We start from the raw sequence: 21,703 nt of genomic DNA, 5'->3' as shown, positions 1-21,703 counted from the left end.
ATTAGACATGGTCACAGAATGAGGAATGGTTTACTGTGGCTATAGCATAGAGTGAATTGAAGGATCAAAATGGCAGATCAAGGCCTGAACATGGAACACTTTGAATGCCATGCTTTAGCTCTATTTTGTAGGAAACCAGCCACTATGATACTTCCTCAAATCTCTCTCAAATCTTTGTTGGCCATGGTGGTATCAGAGGAGTTTGAGAGATAAACCAATTCCGGATCTCCTATCACAGTAATATCTTTTGTATCCACTTCCTCCTTTCTAATCCTACAGCCTCTAACCTAGTTCAGGACCTTATTAACTCTAGCCTCCGAACTCAGCTCTGCATTTTGTCTCTGCTTTCTGGAACATAACTGTTGGCAGAATATTCTCCAACATACCGCTCTTTGATTATGCTGTTCCTCTGCTTACTGTTGAATGGCTCCCTTCTGAGGACCAGATATATCCCAATTAGCTTAGTCCTAAGCTTTCCTACTTACATGCATTTACTTATGCCATTCCTTCCACCATGTGGAGGATGATCACTGTGATGACCCTATCACTTTGCAAGAGAGGGAATTGGGAGACTTTCTGATCTCCCCAACACAAACTCTTCTTCTCCATATCCAAATCCTGCTCATCAAAGCTCGATTTAAGGAAAATTCTTTCCAAGAAATCTTCCCTGATCTTTCCAAGTATATGTAATAAAAACGACCAGTGTTTATATAGTTCTTTCAAGCTTATATAGCATTTTACAGCTTCTGTAACAGTGGAATCTGTGAAAGTATGGCAAAGATAGAGCAGGAATATTATGATTACATTTTGATAGATAAGTAAATAGAGAATCAGAGAGGTTTAATGACTTAGTGTTAATCATGGATCTTCTAACTCCAAATCTCATGTTCTAAACCTCATACATCATTCTCATCCATTTTGATTCTTAGAAATTTTCCCTACATACATTGTTTTGATAATTATTATTGTGATTATCTGTTTTTAACACAATGGACACACACAGTAATTAATAAACAAATGCTGTTCTAATGTACCTACTTCAAATGATTTTAGACCAACCTGAAATAAACTCTGGCTTTTTCCCAACTATCATAGTGTACATATGGCCTTCCCATCATAACAGGAACATTTTGTTGGTTGCACAGTTACCTCAGTATCACAGTGCATATGACACTGTATTGTAGTTCATTTAGTTACCTACCATTCTACTCTGATAGTTCCTAAATCAGTCCAGTCACTGCAATACATGTATCTTTGGATCCTCAGAGCCTAGCTGAGTGCTTGCACACAGTAGGCACTTGATGAATATTTGTTGAGATGCTTATTAGAATAGTGAACCCTGATAGACAATCTTTGAATAATGTGGCTATGGTCAGACATTCACGTTTGGTTCTTCTACTTAGGTCAAAGATTGAGGAAAGAGATCAGAGGACAACATCTAGATTCAAAGAATCTAGGTCCTAAGAACTCTACTGCTTTTTAAAGAGCTTTGGGAAATTTCAGCATGCATAAAATCCTGTTATTTTCACCATGCCTATGTATATACCACTAAGGCATTAGGAATGCCATTACAACATTCCTAGTATTACCACTACCACTACTATTCTTTGATAGTGCTGTGGAGTCAATTCTCACTCCTAGTCGCCCTGTGTACAGCAGAGTGGAACCCTGCCTGGTCTTTTTACACCATCCTCTCACTTTCTGGTGCTGTATCAGATAATGCTCTTCAGCTATTCATAGGGTTTTCTTGGCCAGGTTTTTCAGAAGTAGGTGGCCAGGTCCTTCTTTCTAGTCTGTCTTACTCTGGAAGCTCCAGTGGAACCTGTCCACCATGGGTGACCCTGCTGATATTTGAAATGCCAGTGATATATCTTTCTACATCACAGCAACACGCAGCTGCCGCAATATGACAATTGGCAGACGGCTGGTGTAGTTCTGGGAAATGCACCCACGCTGCGGTGGTGAGAACGCTGAATCTTAACCACCAGACCACCACGGCTGTCTCACACTACCACAGCTACAAGTAACTCTAAAATGGGATAAGAGTATTTTACTTCAAAGGGTTATTTCCATAATTAAAATGACACATATAAAGCTTTAATACACTGCCTCGAATTTAGTAAACACATAACAATTGATTGCAATTACTTTATTTCTAATATTTTTATTATCTTATTAGAATAACTATCAGAATGTCCACTGTGGCTCTAACTCCTACCATGAGTTCCCATGTACTGGGCACACATGACTCAAACACTGTGTGAGGTCTACCACATACATTACTGTTATTCCTCATAAAAATCCCACAAGGTCCTCGTTGACATTCCCATTTAACAGAGACAGAAACTAAGGACTAGATTTGCTCATCAAGATCTTCCCCTTGGAATACTGCCTCTGATTCATCACTAGCATTTTCAGTGACCATCACAGTTCAAATAGTACATGTACTCCCCTCTGACCACACCACTCCCTCATCTTAAGAATATCATAATAAAAATTTCAAACAATGTAATTACCCCCTAGAAGGGCTTGACCTTTCAACTAGATTAAAAGTCCTTAACAATTTGGAGAATCACAAATCTAAGGTTTAATATCACCCCCCTGAAGCCAGCACATGTCCTCAAGACACAATTCTACACAAAGCACTCCTTACCAGAGTCTACTTTATTCATTCCTGGCAACTGCACTAGAAACAGGAAGCAGCAACTGGGCTGAATTACAAAACTGTCTGCTCCAATTTTTCTGTACAAGCTGCTTCTGTATTACTTATGAGTAGTTCCCATCAAGATTGGGCTAATTATGTTGTTTCACTACTCAAGGTTACTCTATAAGTGTCACCTGGAAATCAAATCAAGTTTGGGGTTTCTCTTGTGAGCATCTGCTCATCCCTTCCAGGTACTCTGACAATACAATCTCATGATCCACAGAGCAGATCTTCCAACTAAAAGCCAGATCCCACTTCAATTGGAGGAAAATGATAAAAATACTAAGACTTCCAATGAAAACACATTTGGCCTGGATTACCTTCACTCAAGACCCAAGTGGCAGACACTTTCCTAAAAATATCAGCAGGTAGACAACTTGAAGTCTGAGCTTATTCAAAGTTTTGACTATTTTCTTGATTCATCATACTCTGTACTTTTTCCATGATGGGCCAGACCAGAGCTTAACATGTGGAAGAAAAACACGTAGTTTGGAAAGGCCAGATATTCATTTAGATTATAAGATAATAATATCAGCTTCAGTCTACTAAATCATATCAATATTTTCTCCTTTCCCTACATTTTAAATATGAAATTTAGTAAAATCTTTAAGTTCAGGGATAAAGGATTGTGTCAAGCATAGAATATATTCTTTGTCTTCATTGCCTTCCTCTTTCTTATAATAATTACAATAGTAAGTGCTATTACATATTGAGGACTGATTATTTTGAGACTAGTTTGGGTGGTTTAGATGCATTGTCTTTTAGAACTATGAATATATAAGGCAGATATGTTACCATGTGTCCCTCTTTCAACTGTACAAGGAGAGCTTAAAAGAGCGTATGTCTAACTCATTACTGGTTTCCAAATTTACATTGTGGGGTGTAGGAAGCATATTATTTTCTGTGGGGAGCCCTTATCTCCATCACCCCTAGCAATAAAGTCCTGGGAAGAATTCCTCTTCACTTCGAAACACACGTCTGGCCTTTGAAGCCTGGAGTGGGAGGGAAGCCATGGGTAGCCTACACAGCAGTGGGAAGGTCCACTCTATCTGGAATCCTCCTCCACATCATTGATTCATCCAGCAAATGTGCACATTTGGAAGCATGTGGGACCTGGGGAGGAAAGCTGGTGAGCCAGTCACTGCCCATGACTCAGAGGTCTGAAGGCAGTAGAGCTTTTTGATATACGATGCTAAAAAAATAGTTTGGTCTGAAAGTAAGAGAAAAAAAGGAAGAAAAAAAATATATCCTTATAAATCCTAAAAAAAAATGAAAAAGAGGCTGCTTAGAAAACCAGCAACAAGGCTCAGGGTATGGAAATATGAGGCCAGTGCTACACTAGCGGGGAGGAGCTATGAGAGAGGGGGAGGTAACAGGGCAGTAAGCCGAAACTACTACCCAAAGTTTTCTAAGCAGTATTCTGGAGGCGCCGTCTTCTCCACACATATTATACTCTCGCTTTTTTTGGAGGCCAAGTGAGTCATCAACTATACATTTAAAATATCAAGAACACAGTATATCAGCAATCTAATATTGGCAACTTCAGAAACATTTGCTTTAAACACAAGGCTATGCATAATCATTTATTTGACAGTCTCATTTGTTATTCATTTATTTTGTTTCATGTATCATTTACTAGTAGTGAGCTAAATATAAAGCTTCTTGAACCCACAGAATTCAGGAAAAAACCGCTACTTTTCAACTCCGTTTCTCTGAACTTTTACAGAATTTACAAGATTTGCTACAGAAACTAAATTAGCACCTGATTGTGTAATTCTGTATTATTTTATTATTATAAATGAACACATTTTGTAGCATCCTCCCCAGAGTTTTGCAGCAGAAATTTCAGTAAAGTTTTGCATCTAAAAGTAGAAATGTAGGCTGTAGAGAAAGGCAGACCTGAGTTTGAATGCTGCTTCTGGCCATATGTTAGCTATCTGACCATGGTAAATTATTTGACTTCCTGAAGCTTCAAATGCCTCTTCTGAAAAATGGGGAGATACATATAAGCCCCCATAAGGCCATTAGGAATATTAATTAGCATAGTATATGTAAATCTCCTAACACAGGAGCTGGCATACTGCAAGAGCTCAGTATTCCTTCTTTCTCTCCACCTTCCTCCTTTAGAATCAATGATTCAACATTACCAAGGATTATTCTCTGATTATTTCAAGGTTCATATTTATTGAGCACTTATATGTCAAGTAGTATATTATATGCTGGCAATGCAAAGAAAATATGATGTAATCTCTACCCTTGAGGGATTTTGTCTATACCCTTCCTAACAAAACTGATCTTTGAACAAATTGTTGATTTAAAATTCTTTCAATAAAGAAGTTAATTAACTTGGCTATATTCCAATTTGTCCTAGAATAGCTCTTGCTCTTCATCTTCTACCGATCTTGGCTGTATCACATACTCTTACTGTAAGAACTATGGAAAGTTCCTTGAATTTGATGAGTTCCTACTCCTCTTCTGGCTTTTGCATATGCTACATCTTCTGCTAGAACACACCTCCTCTCCAGGTTCACCTGGGAAAGTCTTCCTAGATATACTTCGAATCTTTCTCAGAAGCTTTCTACAAACTCTTGGGGATCTTGAAGAGTATCTCCTCCACGCTTTTGTGTTAAACTATGTAAGTTTCTGTCTCAGAAGTCACTGGTGGGTGGGTGGGGGAGGAGGAAGTCAGTCTCCTTGTCTGTCTCCTCTACAAAATAGAGACCTACTTGAGGGCCAGGATTTTTTATTATCCGTCTTTGTGTTTCTACACTTAGCAAAGTGCCTGGTGAATAGTTGGTGATCAATAATTGTTAAACGAATAATTGAATGAAACAATGAATGGCCCAGTTGTGGTCAAGACAGAAAAAGAGAACAGGTGACTGGGATTCTCCAGCATACAAAGCAGGCTTTGTCGGTTCATTTGTCTAAACAGCCCCCATAGTTTTCTGCACAAGGCCAGGTTTCTCTGACAAGAACATTTGGTTTCCAAATTACATACTGCACAGCATGAATCCTTCATTTTCTGCAAGTGCCTGTTAATTATAGTGTCACCTTTGCTCTGTCTTTTGCTGAATCTCCTAATTCCTGAGATACAATAGCCAGTTTTACTTAGGATTTTCCAACTTTTAAAAAGCAAGTCTCTCTGCCCTCAACCCTCTTGTAAAAAACTAAAAGGAAAACCAGAAGAGTCTGCTCAGAGTTCAAAGGTGCTATAACATTATTAAAAAATTATTTGAGAGTGAGAAAGTACTCCCCTTTGTTCCTTTCTTCATTATTCACATGGACTAGTAAAAACCAGCTTGCTTTGGGGAAACAGCTGTGAGAATGCTGGGAGCTGTCACTGGAGACGAGAATCATCTTCAAGCCCTTGAAGCTGACAGCTCCTAGAAGCCAACAGAGAGATTCAACTGCTGAATTCATTTGATCACTCTGGCAGAAGTGCCTAGGAAATGTTTCTGTTCTTCGCGCAAAAATTTCGAAGATTTCAAATTCTTTCTCAGGTTCTAAGATTTAGCAAGTGTTCTGACAACCCTTTTGCCACTTGCTATTTTTTTTTATGGAGAGATACTGGGCCTGTCTTATTCATTTGTGCCCCCAGTGCCTAATAGACCTGGATAAAGTAGGTGCTCATACACACAAAATAAACCATGTGGAAGGAAGGAAAGGTATGTTGAGAAAGGGAGAAAGGAAAAGGAAGAAAAATGGAGAGAGGGAGAGGAAGCTACAGGGAGAGATGTTAAGGAGGAGAAAGGGAGAAGTGGAAGAATAGAGGGAGGAAGAAAAAGACGAAGTGAAAAAGGGACAAGTTCCTCACACCTTTTCCTCATAACCTTACAAGAGACGGAGTCTTAAAATAAAAATAAAACAAAACACCTCCAAACCACTTACAGTTACTGTGAGGACAAAGCTCCCTCTCTAGACAGTTGTTGCCTCCTAGGGCAATGGGAGTAATGTCGAGAGAGACACGTTCAAGGCCTATCAGGTTAGCTTTACCTTTCTTTGGCTTGGCCTACCTGAGAAGGCTGTCAGACTCAAATGATGAGTGATACATCCCTCAACTCTTTCCCCTATGGACCCATCAAGAAATCCTTAGTGCCATCCCATGATCATAACCCCTACTTATCCTCATGGTATATGAGCACATATCTATTCACATCTATTCAGCCTTTGCAGATCCAGGGATTTCCTAATGGCCCTCAGGGTAGGGGAACGAGGGCAAGAACCTGAGTCTGAGTACATAACTCGCAAGCATCAACAAGGTCTTTTAAAAAGTGTTTGGAGGAGTTTCTCTACCTGCTTTCTGAGCCCAGAGGTTAGGTTTTAGACAGCTCTTGCTTCTTCCTTCAGTCTAATTTTCACTCCTGGTACATTTTGTTTTGGAATTTGCAGTGGTTTTAACTGTGTGGCCTTCCTTTTTTTAATAACAATTTTTTAAATTACAATAATTTAAATTTCATTTCTTATGTGACAAAAGTAATGACTCCATTATTTGAACTTCACAAAAAAGAGAATTAAAAAAATAAATGCATAAGCTTATCTTTCAAAGATAGCCACTGATACTATATTAGTTTTTTTACATAAATTTGATACATATATTTATTGTTTTAGGAATAAGAGGATGTTGTACATAGTTTCTAACATGCTATTTTTTTTACTGAATGATACATAGTGAAAATTTTCTTTCATTAAAAATTCACCTCAATATAACTAATGGCTTAACTCTCCATGTTCTAGCAATTTCTTGTCAGGAAGGAGGGAATAAAGAAAGCTCTGGAACTCCAGCAGTCAGCCTAACTGACTGTACATTTCAACACCTGAACTCACTGTTCCTTCTTTTTCTGATACAGGGTGACAGCCAGTCAGAAGCGCCACCTTATCATTTGTTAGATCTGTCTGTTTGTTTTGGGAAATATGATGCCAATCCTGTGAACTCAGTCTCAGTGTTTCTCAAATGCCTTCCTCACACAAAAACATATTTTGTTCCTCCTATGAGTTATTCTTATGGAGTATCAAAGGTAGAAAAAGGGGCATTTTAATAGCAAACAAAGCTACCAAAAGTAATAGTCGGCTGCACATTGCAAATAATTCACTAAATTATGTGTGTTCCAGGTGAGGTAGAGACTCTTTTTCATTCTTATCAGTCTTTTTCATTCTTATTTCTCTCAGGCCTAGACCAGTGATTGGCCCATAAAAGACATTCAATGCACCAATGAATGCTTGTTGAATGAATGACTAACTAAGTGAATGAACATATAAAGGCAGTTAAGGAGACTAGATGTAGGATAATAAAATTTTCTGACCATGTTATACTAATTTTAGTAAGAATGAAGTGTGACATAGAGAAAACAATGTAGAATTTAGTCAGAAATCCACCTTAATATATTCAATATCAATACAGCTTTACTGATCCTTCTTTCTTATCTGTCATAGTCACAGTCACAATAACAAAGTGTCCTCATAGAACTGTTACAGTGATTAAATGATGTGATAGTGTAGTATATCATAGAAACCTGGAACTTCAAGGTGTCCATAACCAATTGTAGGTTCAAAGTTTATGCTACAATAGGCCACGCTTCATTACCAACTACCCCCATCCTCAACACAAACACATAAAGAGAACAATAACAATAAAACAAAATATATAACTTGGTGGAAAAGAAAGTTTTAAATGAGTGTCAGGAAAATGAGTATCACCTGGTGCTATTTCAGGTAGCATGAAACAGTAGAAAGACGATGGACTTGGGAGATAGACATGGCCACAAATCTTGGTTCTGCCACTTCTTAGCTGCATAAATTTGGACAAGTTGCTTTTCTATGACTCACTTTTTTCTTGGTTAAAATTCTTACAACAACTCATGGTCCTTAGGATCATTGTGAGAATTAAATAAAAGAAACGGTAAATTTCCTAACTCACTAGGTGTTCAATAAATATTTCACTTACCTTTCCTCGATGCTTCCACCAAGTCCCTGCCCAAATCAGTGAGAGGAGTATATTACTCATACTTAATAATTTTGCCTAAGGCCTTGCCCACTATCAGACTTGAATGCCAAACTGCCAAACAGAAGTTTGCTGTGTTGAAATATTTATACCAGACTTCAAACGGAGGAACTTGGAGCTGTTCTATCAAAAGCTGAGCACTTGTAAACAAGACCAGCAGAGACTCAGGAAATCCTGTCAATGTTGCTTCTTTTCCAAGACAGAACCAGACAAATTCTCATTGATCATTCCACAGAGGTAGTTCTAACCCTCCAAAATAATATCTTTAAAATTGAAGGTTATTTTATGATGTTTGAAGAAAAGAATTACTGGAAATGAGGACCTCTACTGAATCTTTTGGTTTTGAGGTCAGCTGACCTAGAAAAAGAAGAATGCCCCCTTTTAGAGTAGAGTGAAGTTCTCTGAAAAGCAAGAGTAGGGATACCCTGGAACACGCAGATTCAATCCCATTTTACAAATGTTGTTATGAGGAACATTTATATTAGTAAGGTAATAACTTCAGCCTGAAGTCAGATTTAAGTCTGAAGTGCTCCCACCACTACTAAGTGAATCGTGTCTAACAGTGGAGACAGACCATCTAAGCAAATTTCAGATCATTCTTCTAACCCAGTTAAGCATCCTTGAAGGTAAATGTTGACATTATTTAATCACTGATGTTTCAGGCTTTGTGGCTTAGGCTTTTTCCTTAATGTTTTTAGATGCTACCACAAATCCAGTCATGTTTTAAAGTTCCTTCCAGCTCAGAAAAAGCAATACTCTCAAATTTACACCTCTCTCAGTTTTACTGCAGGTGAGTTCCTGTCTGTGTAATAAAGGTCTTTCTTGATCCACAAATAAGAGAACAGACTAAATGTACACTTTCTTCATAAATCAGTAACAATGGAATAATTCTGAGCAATTCCACAGCTTTTCACTCTTGGGCAAGCTCCTGAATCTCACATAGGACTCTGCTCTTGAGATCGAAAGAAGAAGGGCTGGCTACACAGAATCCAAATAACATAACATTTATGATATACGTACATTAACAGTGTAGCCATTTAAAAACAGTCTGGGGCTATTTAACAATAATCATTCTGAACTCATTCCAATCAGTTCTCCATACTGCAGCTTGAATAATTTTTCTAAAATGCATAATTGACTGAATTACTTCCCTGTTCGAAATCCTTCAATAGGTCATCTTTGTTTTTAGAATAAAATTCAGGGTCCTTGGCACTGTATACAAAGCTTTCTTTTGATTTGGCCCTAACCTGTCTCTCCCAAAAACATCTGCAACTCTTCCCTTTTCCCCCAGATCACTTATTTTACCACGACGACTCTGTGCCTTTTTCAATCTTGTTCCCTCTGTCCCAGGATATTCTTCCACTTCCCACCTACCACTACCCCCTGCTACATACTTTTTCTTGACCTAAATGTCTCCTACTCATCCATTAAGGATCAACTCATCCATTAAGTACTCCAGGAAACATTCCTTGCCCACCTCTTTCTCTCTCCCCAGATATCAACAGGGGCCTGTCCCTTGGTCTCCCACAACATTGTATAAAAGTTTATTACAGAATTTTTTTCACCCTGTATTGTAATTATCTGTTAAGACATAAGTTCCTTAAAGATAGGATCTGTTTTGTACTCTTCATTATATATTTATACAGAGTCTGTTACTTAGTAAATGCTCAATACATTTTCATTATTGTTGAATGATGATGGATGGATGGATGGATGGATAGAAGGATGGATGGTTTGTTATGGACCAGGATTGCTTACTAGAAACCTACAACTTTTGGGCCATCTTTAGGATGCAGGGGTTGAGTAAATAACACACACACACTGGCCTCTTCTCAATTTTGGGAGTCCTAGTGAATTTGGACTAAGTGGGATAACAAAGACAACTCTAAATGGGGAAAAAGAAAACCATAAAAAGCAAGTCACCACAAGGCAGCTTGCTGCTTCACCTCAATAACTGAAGTACATAGTGGAGAGCCAGGGTCATTGGCACGTTTAGTCGTAGTCACTTAAAAAAACATAAATATATAGATGATAGATAGATAGATATATAGATAGATAGATAGATAGATAGATAGATAGATAGATAGATAGATAAAGCAAAAACACTCTGCACAACTGCCCAGTTTGCACTTAAGATATCTGCAGCTTAAGAATTAAAATGCTTATGAAGAGTATATCAGGAGACTTGTGTCAGAAACCTGGGTTTGGGACCTAGCTTTGCTTCTAGTCAGCTGTATGTCCCTGGATCAGCCACTTCATCTCCTTAATTCTCAGTCTCTTCCTCTCAGAGGATCTCTGATGCCCTTTCTCTTTCAAAAATCTCATCCATTTTGACATTGTTTGCTGACACCTGACATACAGAGCACCTGACATACAGAAAGTTTGCAAAAATATGTGTCAAATGAATGGCGTTCTTCTTCCCGGGCTGCTTTTTGGGTTTTGCAGTGTGAGCCACAAGCTAAGATAGCACACTTGAAGGTTATGTCCCACAAGCATTAAGAGTTTCAGCAGCACCCATTCTGCTCTCAGTCTGCTTACATACGTCCTTTAATGAAACAGAGTGTAAAGTGGAGAAATACTGAACAATCTCAAAACCAACAAGGAAATGGAGAGGTGACAGAGGAGGATTATGGGAACAATCCAGAGGCTCACAAGAAGGGCACAATAATTCAAGAGGCAATTGGAGGAGAAGATATGAACTGGGGCCTCTGCACAGAGCAAGCAGTTGATCCTTTCAAGAAAACAAAGCTTTAGTCGTCTTAAGAAGTTCTTCAGAAAAAAGAAAAAGAAAAAACTTTTCTCCAGTTCTTCCCAGGCAGCAGAAATTAGAGACAGAAGATCAGCATATTCAGCCTCAAAACCCACAACCTGGATGCAGCCCATGTAATGAAGACTACTGGGCAGCTGTTGGCAGGAGGCCCAATGCTACCTTTCTGATGAGGTCTTTGCTGCAAGGCCTTCTCTGTTCCTCATCCACCCTCTTTGGGGCCAATAGTGATGCCCTTTGCCACTTTTGGACTTTAAGCTGAAAACTCCACATCCATTGTGATCTTAATTTCTTGCTTAGCAAATTGTTATAGAGGAATGTGAAAAACATACAGGCAGGCACGGAAAACTGAAGCATTTAAAACTTTGAGCACCTTGCTCATAATTAATACCTAATACATATTTGTTAGTTAAATGGATGATTTGAATTATAAATATATAATTACAGACTATTTCCTCTTCCTTCCTTCCAAGTAGATGTCTCTTTTTTTGTTTAGACGTCATTATTTTGTTTACAATATTAACTCTGAAGATAAAAACAAAGCACTCCAAGCATTATACCAAGTATTCTCATGCATTATGTCACTTAATTCCTTCAAGAACTCTGTCATCTTCTTCATTTTACAGATGAGAAAACAGAAGCTGAGAAGTGAGGGTTAAGTAACTGTCCCCAAGATCACATACTGAGAAAGTGGTAGAACCAGGATTTGAAGTCAGGTCTATCAGCATCTAACATCTGTCCTCTTAGCCACAACACTATACCATCAAGTTTTTCTTCACATGTGAGAATGTGTACAAAGACAGTTAGCAATAAATAGTTTCTTCCTTAACTAAAGGGTAAATGAGAAGCAGTGAAAAGCCAGTGACAAAACGAAGGAATCTGTACTTCATCATGATTGCAGAGAACCTAACGGACACTTTAACCTTGGGCTAAAGGGATGGGTGGAACTATGTTGGCATTCGCTGAATGACTAAGTGGGTTGCATGTGTCACTGTATGTGTGTGAAAATCAAAGGTTCAGATACACCTTTTGAGCCTTTTGAGAAAGTAACACAGAATGATCACAACCACTAGGATTAGTAAAATTGTACTCCAAATCACATCCTAGACATGTATGTACATATACACACTCTTACATACACATACCTATACTTGACAACCTCTTTTTTATGTCCAAACTTCTAGAAGTCTATTTTCTCTTTGAGACTGATATCAGTATTGATTATGCCCACATCATGGAATTCATCATAAACTCTGGAAGTTTCTACAAAAAAGTATGCTACTTCATTTTGCTTAGTAATATCTGCAGTACCCCTCAAATTCTAATGCCTGGAATTCATATTCTGCATACACAAGCTTAAGAAGTGTTGAACAATAGCATAACTATGACATTCAAGTTGAGAAAATTAGGTTTAAATTCTGATTCTGCTACCTATCAGCTGTGCATCCACAGTTATTTAAACCCTAGAAATCTGGGTTTCCATCTCTGTGAACTGTGGAGAATAACACCTACCTTGCAGAATTGTTGTGATATTTAGAGATAATGTTTGTAAGATTCTTATTGTTAGTTCTGGGTACAAAGTAGGCTTTCAAAAAAAATCACAGTTTTTATTATTCTAGGCAGAGGAAACAACATTTTTCTGCTCTGGAATGTCTTTTCTGTACTTTAACATCTGACACACTTATTATGTAAGTGTAAATTCAAAATGTCACATCATTTATTCATACAATTAACATTTATTAAGAAACTACTCTATGTCATTTACTACATCAAGGTGCTGCGAGAAGAAATTAAAAACATAGTTCCTAATCTCAAAGGGTGCCTACTTGAATGGAAAGATTAACAGAAGAGTGTTAAGTGATCAAATGGAGAGAGCTCCAGGGGGCTTTGAAGACCAGAGGACAGCCCACAAGGGGAATTAGAGAACGCCACCTGGAGAAAGTTACAAAGAGCTTCCCTTACAAAGATTACAAAGGAGGCTATGAAGAGTCTCCAAAATCCCCAGGCTAAGATCACTCTTTCTTGTGAACCTAACATGTGGTTTACATCTCTATCATAGCACGGTTCATTGTTTAATTACGTGGCTCTGCTGCTAGACAGTGAGCAACATGAGCGCATGGCCATGACTTTGACTAAGATGAATTTTCAGTATCCCCCCACAGGGTCTAACACAGAGAAGGGGCTTGATAAATGCCCATAGGAACTGAAGTAAATTCACATGGACTTCTGAAAGGACAGGTGATTAAATAGCATGAAAAACTAAAACCCAACATTGCAAGGGCAGAGGTAAGGCCAGTTGCTTGGGATCTAAGGGAGACAACAGGCAGAGAAAGATTACTTCATCTATTCTTGTTAAGGGAAGTTGAGATTCAGAACAAAGAAATGCCGAAGGCAAAAGAGTCGGACACTACTCTCCAGACACCTCACCTCTCTTTGCAGCCTATGATTTTACTCTGCTTTAGATCTGAGGTCCATGGCCCAAGATCATTTTTAGTGTGGAGCTTTTGGGTTGCAATGTAGTCTCTTCAAAATAGGGCACCCCTGACACAAGTAAGAGATATAAATTCGATTTCTGTAGGATTTCTCAGCAAAACTCTGAGTTTTTGTGAAGTTTAGAAAAAGTTAAAAATTCAAGACATGCCAATATGAAGCTCTTTTAGCCTCTGGTAATGACATCACTGGTTTTCTTAACTACATTACATTCTGTCTGGTTTCTCAACCTTGTGTTTGCCTTAAAGAGCTGGATTGGAAATCTCTTTGCCTAGATGGCTGATTTCATCTTTGATTTAGCAGCTTTAACTTCTACTTTCATTTTGGTTCAATATTAGATGTGCTTGTTCAATCCATTGTCTTGAAATCTTGCTGGATTACAAATAAGCAATTTCAACAAGAGTAATAAAAATGGACAGAACATAATGAAGAACCTCAGCTGTGACCTTTGTTTAACTTCCCACATGGTCCAAATGTGTCCTTGGTCCCAGTTGAAAGGTGAGAAAGAAGTATAAGTAGATAACTTTCACTAAAATTCAGTTGTTAATAGCAGCAGTAACAGGATGGGAGGCAGAAACAGAATCAGCATTTAGTGTGTATCTACTATGTGCCAGGCACTATCCCACGGCAACTTGACAAACTAAGTATCACCCTCATTTTTGCAAGGGAAGAAGTTCAGACTCAAAGAAGTTAAGATGAGCAATCACTTAAGGTCAAAAGCAACAAAATGATAGAGCAAGCTAGCATAGGAACCCCTTAGGGGTCCTATAATAAAGTCCATACTTTATTCATTGTAAAATTTAGCTTAAATTAAATCAGAGAACTATAGTATAAACTAGAAGGGGCAGAGGAAACCAAATATTTCAGACTCCATAATATATCACAACATAGAACTTCTTTTATTATCTTGAGAAATAATTAAATTTGTTTTCATGTTTGGGCATGCATGCATACGTGTGTGTGTGTGTGTGTGTCCAGCAACTTAGAGTTTCTGATCACTATACCGTTGGTATTGCAATAATGGAATTCCAAGACAAAATCTGATGCCTTCATTAACTTGTTTGGGTATTATCACCAGCATATTTATATCGCAATACCGAAGATAACTTGAGGATTTCCACTACTACTTCAGGGATATTCAACCTGAGGACCACTGATAAAATCTGAGACTACCCGGTGGCATCTCAGATCACACCTGCATGAATATAATCAGCTTTAGGTCTTTAACCTTTTTTGAATTTTTAATTTAGTTATTCTATCACGCATGATACAAGTTTCTTCTTATTAGTTTGAGCTTTCTCCTTTAATAAATCACTATGGTAATGACTGCGTCCCAGACCCTAGCATTTGGAAAAAGTTGCAGATTTTTAAGACTTTATTCTAATATAATCTAAGAAGGAGTTTCAATTTTGGAAATTGTTCAACTAGCCATAATTTTTGTTTCATTGGTTTTCCTTGGACTGAACATATTTTGTCAGTTTTTTGAAAATGACAATACGACTGTAGCATGTTCCGGATATCTGTTTCTGGCTAAAAAGCAACCTGCTGATTATGTTTATCTTATAAAACCAAAGAATCATTAAGGCTTCTATAAAGAAATCGTAAACAAATAATAACGGTTGTTAAATTATAACATGACAGTTTTAATATTTATTATAAAGGTTTGCTTGACCTCAATGGTTTTAAATTGTACGTGGAAGCATCTGACCAATTAATTCCAGGACACCGACGAAGTCATAGGGCTAATTACTGACACTAAAACCCAGTGCTCCTGGACTTCTAGGCTAATGTTTGTCTGCTCATCAGGGCTGCAAATGGGCCTTTGGTTGCTCAATGCCAGTGCCTCTCCCCAGAGCCAGACTTGCATCCTGAGCTCTCTTTCATCCAAATACATTCAATTCCTTCCTGTACTCAGCGAATCTCTCTCTGTCAGGGGTGTCATCACACTTCCTCCCTGGGTTTCCTCTTCCCTCCAGCCAGGGAGTGGAGTCTCCTCATCATCCACTATTCTATTACTCTCCTGAAGACAAACCTATGAGCTCTTTTAATTCTAAGAGTTTTCCTTGTGATGACTTTCCTTTATGGGAAAACAGGTCGGGGACCAAAATAACAAACAGGCTGAAATGGCAGAGCTGTTTGAGGTCTTAAGAGTCGCAGTCTATGGCCTCTTTTCCTTGAGACCATACTAGCGTAGTGGTGAAGAGCACAGACCTAGAGTCCAGCCTGCCTGGATATGAACCCCAAATTCTGCCTTTCAGCTGCCCATTCTTCAGCAAATTATCCAGCCTCTCTGTGCCTCAGCTTCACCATATGTAAAATGAAGATAACAATAGTACCTTTTTTTAAGGGTTATATTGAGGATGAAAGAAGTTAATTCACATAAAGTATTTAGAATAGTGCCATACTCATAGTAAGCACTCAATAAGTATTAGCTATTATTAGCTATTATTGATTCCTCTTTGAGATGCCCTTCTCAGTTGCTCTTCACTTTGATCTTTGGAGGTGGGCTTCTGAATCCATCCTTAAACCAACTCAAAGCCTAAAGATGAAAAAGCTGCACATTTCTGGGTGGGAGTCAGCCAGTCTGGAGTGCTCCAGACTTGGTATACCTCTGCACACTAGCCTGGCCTTGACTTATCCCTTGTGGGTGCTTCTTCAGTGAGGCAGCATATTTTAAAAGGCTCTAGGGCCAGACTGCCTGGGTGGAAACTCTGGATCCATTCTCCTTCTTCCCAGCTGGATGACCTTGAGCAAGAGCTAAATCTCGCTATGCATAATAATAGCACCTAACTCATAGAGTTGTTATGAGGATTAAATTAGTTCAATATTTGTAAAGTTCTTAGAACATTACTTGCAAATAATAAAGTCTATATAAGAGGTGGTTAAATAAACACCATTTCCAATTAGGAGAAGTAGAGATGTCAATTTTTGTCAAAGAATGAAATTGTATGTGTGTGGGTGGGTTAAGAAAGACTGATTTCTTCTCAGGGCTTTTTTTTTTCTTCTTATATCCTTTTCCCTTTTATTCCAGTGCCATTATTCTTATTCTCACACATGTGTGTGACCACAGAAATTTTTGCTTTTGATCCTAAAAATGATGCTTAGATGCCACAAAGTAGGTGGCAATACCTTAACCATGGGTGTGTTGTCAGGCCCAAGGTCTTCATCCATCCTTGTCAGGGGAGAGGTAACCTTCTCTCCTTTTGTACAATATGCCTTTCTAGGCTTTTAGAGGAACATGAACTACTAAAATTTACTCCTAAATTACTACTAAACTTCCTTCAATGAATTTCAAATTAACAGTAGTCACATTCACTCAAGCAATTAATGTGGCAAAGTCCGAAAAAATAATTCTTATAATAAACTAAAGCCAACACCTACAACCTTGTATATAAAACATTTTTCCTACTTAAATTGCATAGGAATAAATTTATATGGAGTATAAATCAAGTCAAAATAAGTGTTTCAATGTAATGAGAACGTTTATAAGATGATAAGAGATGTACTTTAAGTAAATTTCTGAAATCATCCATAGATTCAAAAAATTTCCGGGGCCGGCTCTGACGCTGAGTGGTGAAGTTCGCACACTCCACTGTGGCGGCCCAGGGTTCGGATCCTGGGCGCGGACAATGGCACCGCTCGTCAGGCCATGTTGGGGCAGCGTCCCACATCCCACAACTAGAAGGACCTGCAACTAAGATATACAACTGTGTACAGAGGGTTTTGGGGAGATAAAGCAGGAAGAAAAAAAAGAAAAGATTGGCAACAGTTGTTAGCCCAGGTGCCAACCTCTAAATAAAAAAAAAATTTCCTACTGAGTACCTACTATGTACCAAACAGTGTGTTAAGTGCTGGATGAACAATAGGCGGACAATAGAGAATATTTGCCCTTCTGTTGCTGACATTCAAGAGATCACGCAGATAGGAATGAAGAACGATAGTGTCCCTCGACAATAAAGCAGGAGAGAGGACACATGCCTGCCTGCTGTGCCACCTGCAATACACGACTGGACCTCACCGGTCCCCTACTCTACATAGAGAATTTTACCTCCCTGGTTGGAAGGAGGGAGAGGGAGAGACTCAATGCTTTTCTTTTTCAAACATAATGTACATTGGATTACTGGTAAATGCATGCAACTTTGTAACAGCCCTGAGAAATGATACAAAGAAAAGAAAAGACGAAGTCAAGAAGGCCCAGAGAGCGCCAGCAGATTGATTTAGCTATTTTGAAAGAATCAAAAGAATTGACCTGCATGAAGAAGAGTACTTAAAATAATGCTACAGTTTTTTTTTTCTCCAAGAAGATACTCTAACCTGGTGGTTAAACAGAGTGAAATATCCTGCATTCTAAACTTAATTCCACTCTACTCAATCTCTGGCCACAGCTAAATCGATTTCTTTTCCATCTCCATATATACATCTGTTAACACATTTTCAGGTAGATTCTCTGAGCATCTCTGGGTATGCAGCTGGCACTTCTGAGGCTGTGCGTTACTTGAGGGCCAGGATGGGAGGTGGCTAGACTGCAGAAGCAGTCTTTTCCAGCAGGCCTGCTCAGGAATTGGGTCCTTTTAGTAAGTTCACTGAAGCTGTAACTTTCTAAAGGAAACCTCTCCAGACCAAAACACAACAAATGCGGCTTCTGTAACTTCTTTCCTTAGAAACAGAAAAAGTAGTTATAATCATTACAGAAGGAGTTTAAGCATAAGATGTAGAGCTCATTATCTGGCTTTCTACTTCCCAGGTGTGTTACCTTAATTTCCTCACCTGCAATGCTAAGGGACCAAATAGATTTCACTTGCAGGAAAAAATCATAAGGCAGGTTAGTGAAATCACATTGTACAATAAAAAATGTTTTATATAATTATTATTCCCTCAAATCTGGAAGAGTGTTTCTCTGAATGTGCAAGAACCTTTCCCTTATAAAGTAGGGGTCTCAAACATACTTTGAGAACCAATTTATAGCACTGGTCACTTTGGTTTTTTTGTTTGTTGTTAGGTCAAGACTTCTCTGTAGAAGAATTGGCTTACAGGGTTCTCAACTTTTCCTTCACCACTTGGCACAACAGCAAAAACACCTTAGAGTCAATGGGCATAGATGGCTGCTTATAAGGGAATGCCAACTGTTCCTTAAATATGACAAGAATAAGAATGATAAGAGCAACCAGGTACTAAAGCCCTACGAGGCATTGTGCTGGGTAGTGTTATGTGTTACCTCTAATTCTTATAACAGCCCATAGAAATGTTGCTAATAATTCCCATTTTATAAGTGAGCAAATAAGCTCAAAGGGTCCGTATCTTGCCCAGAGATATCCAGCTAGTAAATGGTAGACTGGGAATTTAAACCCAAATCTACCTGTTTCTAAAGGTTGAGTGTTTGCTTCCTGACTAACTGGCCTACTATGAGTATCGATGCAGTTATATTGAGACTCAGATAACAATTCCTGAGTTTTCCTGGGAGCCAGAGGTGTTTCTAGAAGGCCCATCTGCACACTCTAAGTCTATCCTATTGCTTTACCAAGAATGAGACTCAACCTGATTCAGAAGAAAGAGAGCTTCATATTCACGTGAGCATCTCCCAGGGTGAAAGAGGTTCCTTCACCTCCTCCAGCAATAAGAGACTACCTTTATTTCCCTGTCTGGCAAAGTTTTCTTTCAGAGGAATGTCTTGAAAATGTAGGGTGAAAAAGCACAAAAAAACATATGTAAGATGTCTTATGGGAATGAAGTAATTTTTTAAATAGACCAAGAATACAAAATGGAGAGAGTAGAAAAAAAAAATCATTTTTCCAGGTACAAAGCAATGAGGGTAATGTGGGTACCTGAGAAAGATGTAAGTAAAGGAGGACATTTGGATCACTAATCCAAAGGCCTCCCTCATACGTTGCCACTGCTTTGAGACATGTAACTTCTCTTGAATTTGACACCTGCAGTGCCAAGGAAACACATGGCTTTCATTTATAGGAAAATCATACTGCAGCAAATTCTTGATTATCTGTACCCCTACAGAGTTGCATTAAGGGAGTTAATACCCTAGCATGGAAAGTTTTTACCCACCAGCTTCAAAACCATGAGCCTACTCTCCAGACACTTCTACTTTCAAACTGGATAAAGAGGAAGCAGTCAGGAATAAGAAAGAGGGAAGTGGCTTTGCAAGCAAACAGGCTTAGTTCACATCCTTGATCCCCTAGTAGCAGCTATCTGTTTTTGGGCAAACTTTTGAACTTCTCTAAACTGCAAAATACGATCTATAAAATGGTGGTTATAATACCTACCTCTTGGTGTTTTTCTAAGGGTTAAATGAAATAATATATGTAAAATAGCTCTCAAAACCTGAGTTGGGCCTAAATGAAGATTAGTGATTTTTTCCCAAGGCCTTAGGAGTAGATTGCATCCCTTCTTCTGAGAGTTTGAGAAGGATTCCCATCTTACACAAATGTAAGTCTGAAAGTGAATATCCAGAATTATCTTTAGTAACGTCTTTGCATAAAATGGTGAATGTCACAGGTGAATGTTTCTCATACTTTATTTTATTAGTTGCATGTGCTGCTGTGGGAGCATTTCCACCACTGAGATGGACATAGGAAATCTGGGTTCCAGCATTCAGTCCAACTCAGTGAAGAATACATGATATGACAAATTGCCATATTTCTTCTACAAAGACAATGGTGTGAGACAGCTTCCTGAAAATTTCAAGAAAACTGTCAGCTTTGAAATCTCTAAAGCTTTGGGTTTTTTTAAAAATCATTTTTTGTTTTTTTGTTTTCTGTGGAGAACAAAGCTGTGGTCCTTAAAAATCCCCAGGATTCTCTAAGCATCACAGGCTTGCAGTGGTTAGCAAGAACCTATGTGGCTTCAGATACTCTATGCACATAGTAAATGGAAAAAAATAAGCCCTTCCCCATAAAAACCAGGTTCTTTAAATGCAAATGACTCAGTATAGATCATTTGACACTACAGGGTCCAACCACCTCTGTGGCTGTAAATGGAAAAGGGGACTTGTCAAAAGCATTTGAACCAAGCACAAATAAAGGGTGCCAGTTTAAAGAAGTTGGCTATTAAGACAGTGTCCATGGGTAAGCAAAGAAAGCAGCTTCTTGACAACTTCTTTGGATCTTAATTCTTTGGAGTTTACTTGACATCTTTGTCAGGACCAGGCAGGGGGCCAGAACAACTTCTGCAGACTTCTCATCACCCAGGAGACAGACACAGCATAAATCACTTGGATGCTTCAGTCTGACAGAAACAACCAAAAGCCAATGCTTTATAATATATAAACCAGTATCCAGGAAACCAGTGGCCTGGAAGGTCAATTTTAGTTTAAAATCAACAAATAAACAAAAACCTCAGAGCACAGGATTTTATATTAAAAAAAAGGAAAAACCAAAAATAAATCTATTAGTCAATCCCTGCTGAGTACTATATACAGAGGGTTTCGTTTAATTAAAATCATCAGACCTTTACTAAATGTATCTGTAATAAGCACTATGCTAGGCTCTGAGATTCAAAACATCTGGCAGATATCTAACGAGAAGGCATCTTTTCTTCACGTATTAGTAGAACAAGTCATAACTAAGGTAATCTCTGTCATTGAGGGGCTCATAATATACATCTTTGCGTGTGACCTGTGTGTGTAGGTACTGAGAGAGAGAATGATACAGATCAATATTAAACAAACAAGTTAATAAATTCTAGAGATACTTATAGCCCTGGTGGTCTAGTGGTTGAGATTTGGAGCTCTCAC

The 21,703-nt window shown here is 38.4% G+C and overlaps 1 protein-coding gene and 1 non-coding gene across 30 annotated transcripts in view; both read right to left on the bottom strand.

Moving 5' to 3' along the window:
* DLG2 (discs large MAGUK scaffold protein 2) overlaps positions 1-21,703 on the bottom strand; it is a 1,837,299-nt gene that overhangs the window by 1,011,723 nt on the left and 803,873 nt on the right. The window contains exon 1 of one of the 29 annotated variants that reach the window (XM_070274276.1): positions 8,646-8,750. The exons of the other annotated variants lie outside the window; for them this stretch is intronic. Coding sequence (XP_070130377.1) covers positions 8,646-8,705 — 60 coding nt within the window. The 5' untranslated portion in view covers positions 8,706-8,750. Of the gene's footprint in view, positions 1-8,645; positions 8,751-21,703 lie in introns of those variants that run through there. 29 annotated transcript variants of the gene reach the window in all.
* On the bottom strand, positions 17,049-17,173 carry LOC111774477 (U6atac minor spliceosomal RNA). The gene has a single exon (XR_002809481.2). It is a non-coding gene; the product is annotated as a U6atac minor spliceosomal RNA (small nuclear RNA).

Source organism: Equus caballus, chromosome 7 (assembly GCF_041296265.1).
Source record: "Equus caballus isolate H_3958 breed thoroughbred chromosome 7, TB-T2T, whole genome shotgun sequence".
Lineage (NCBI taxonomy): Eukaryota > Metazoa > Chordata > Mammalia > Perissodactyla > Equidae > Equus > Equus caballus.
This window is presented reverse-complemented; position numbering and strand designations above follow the sequence as displayed.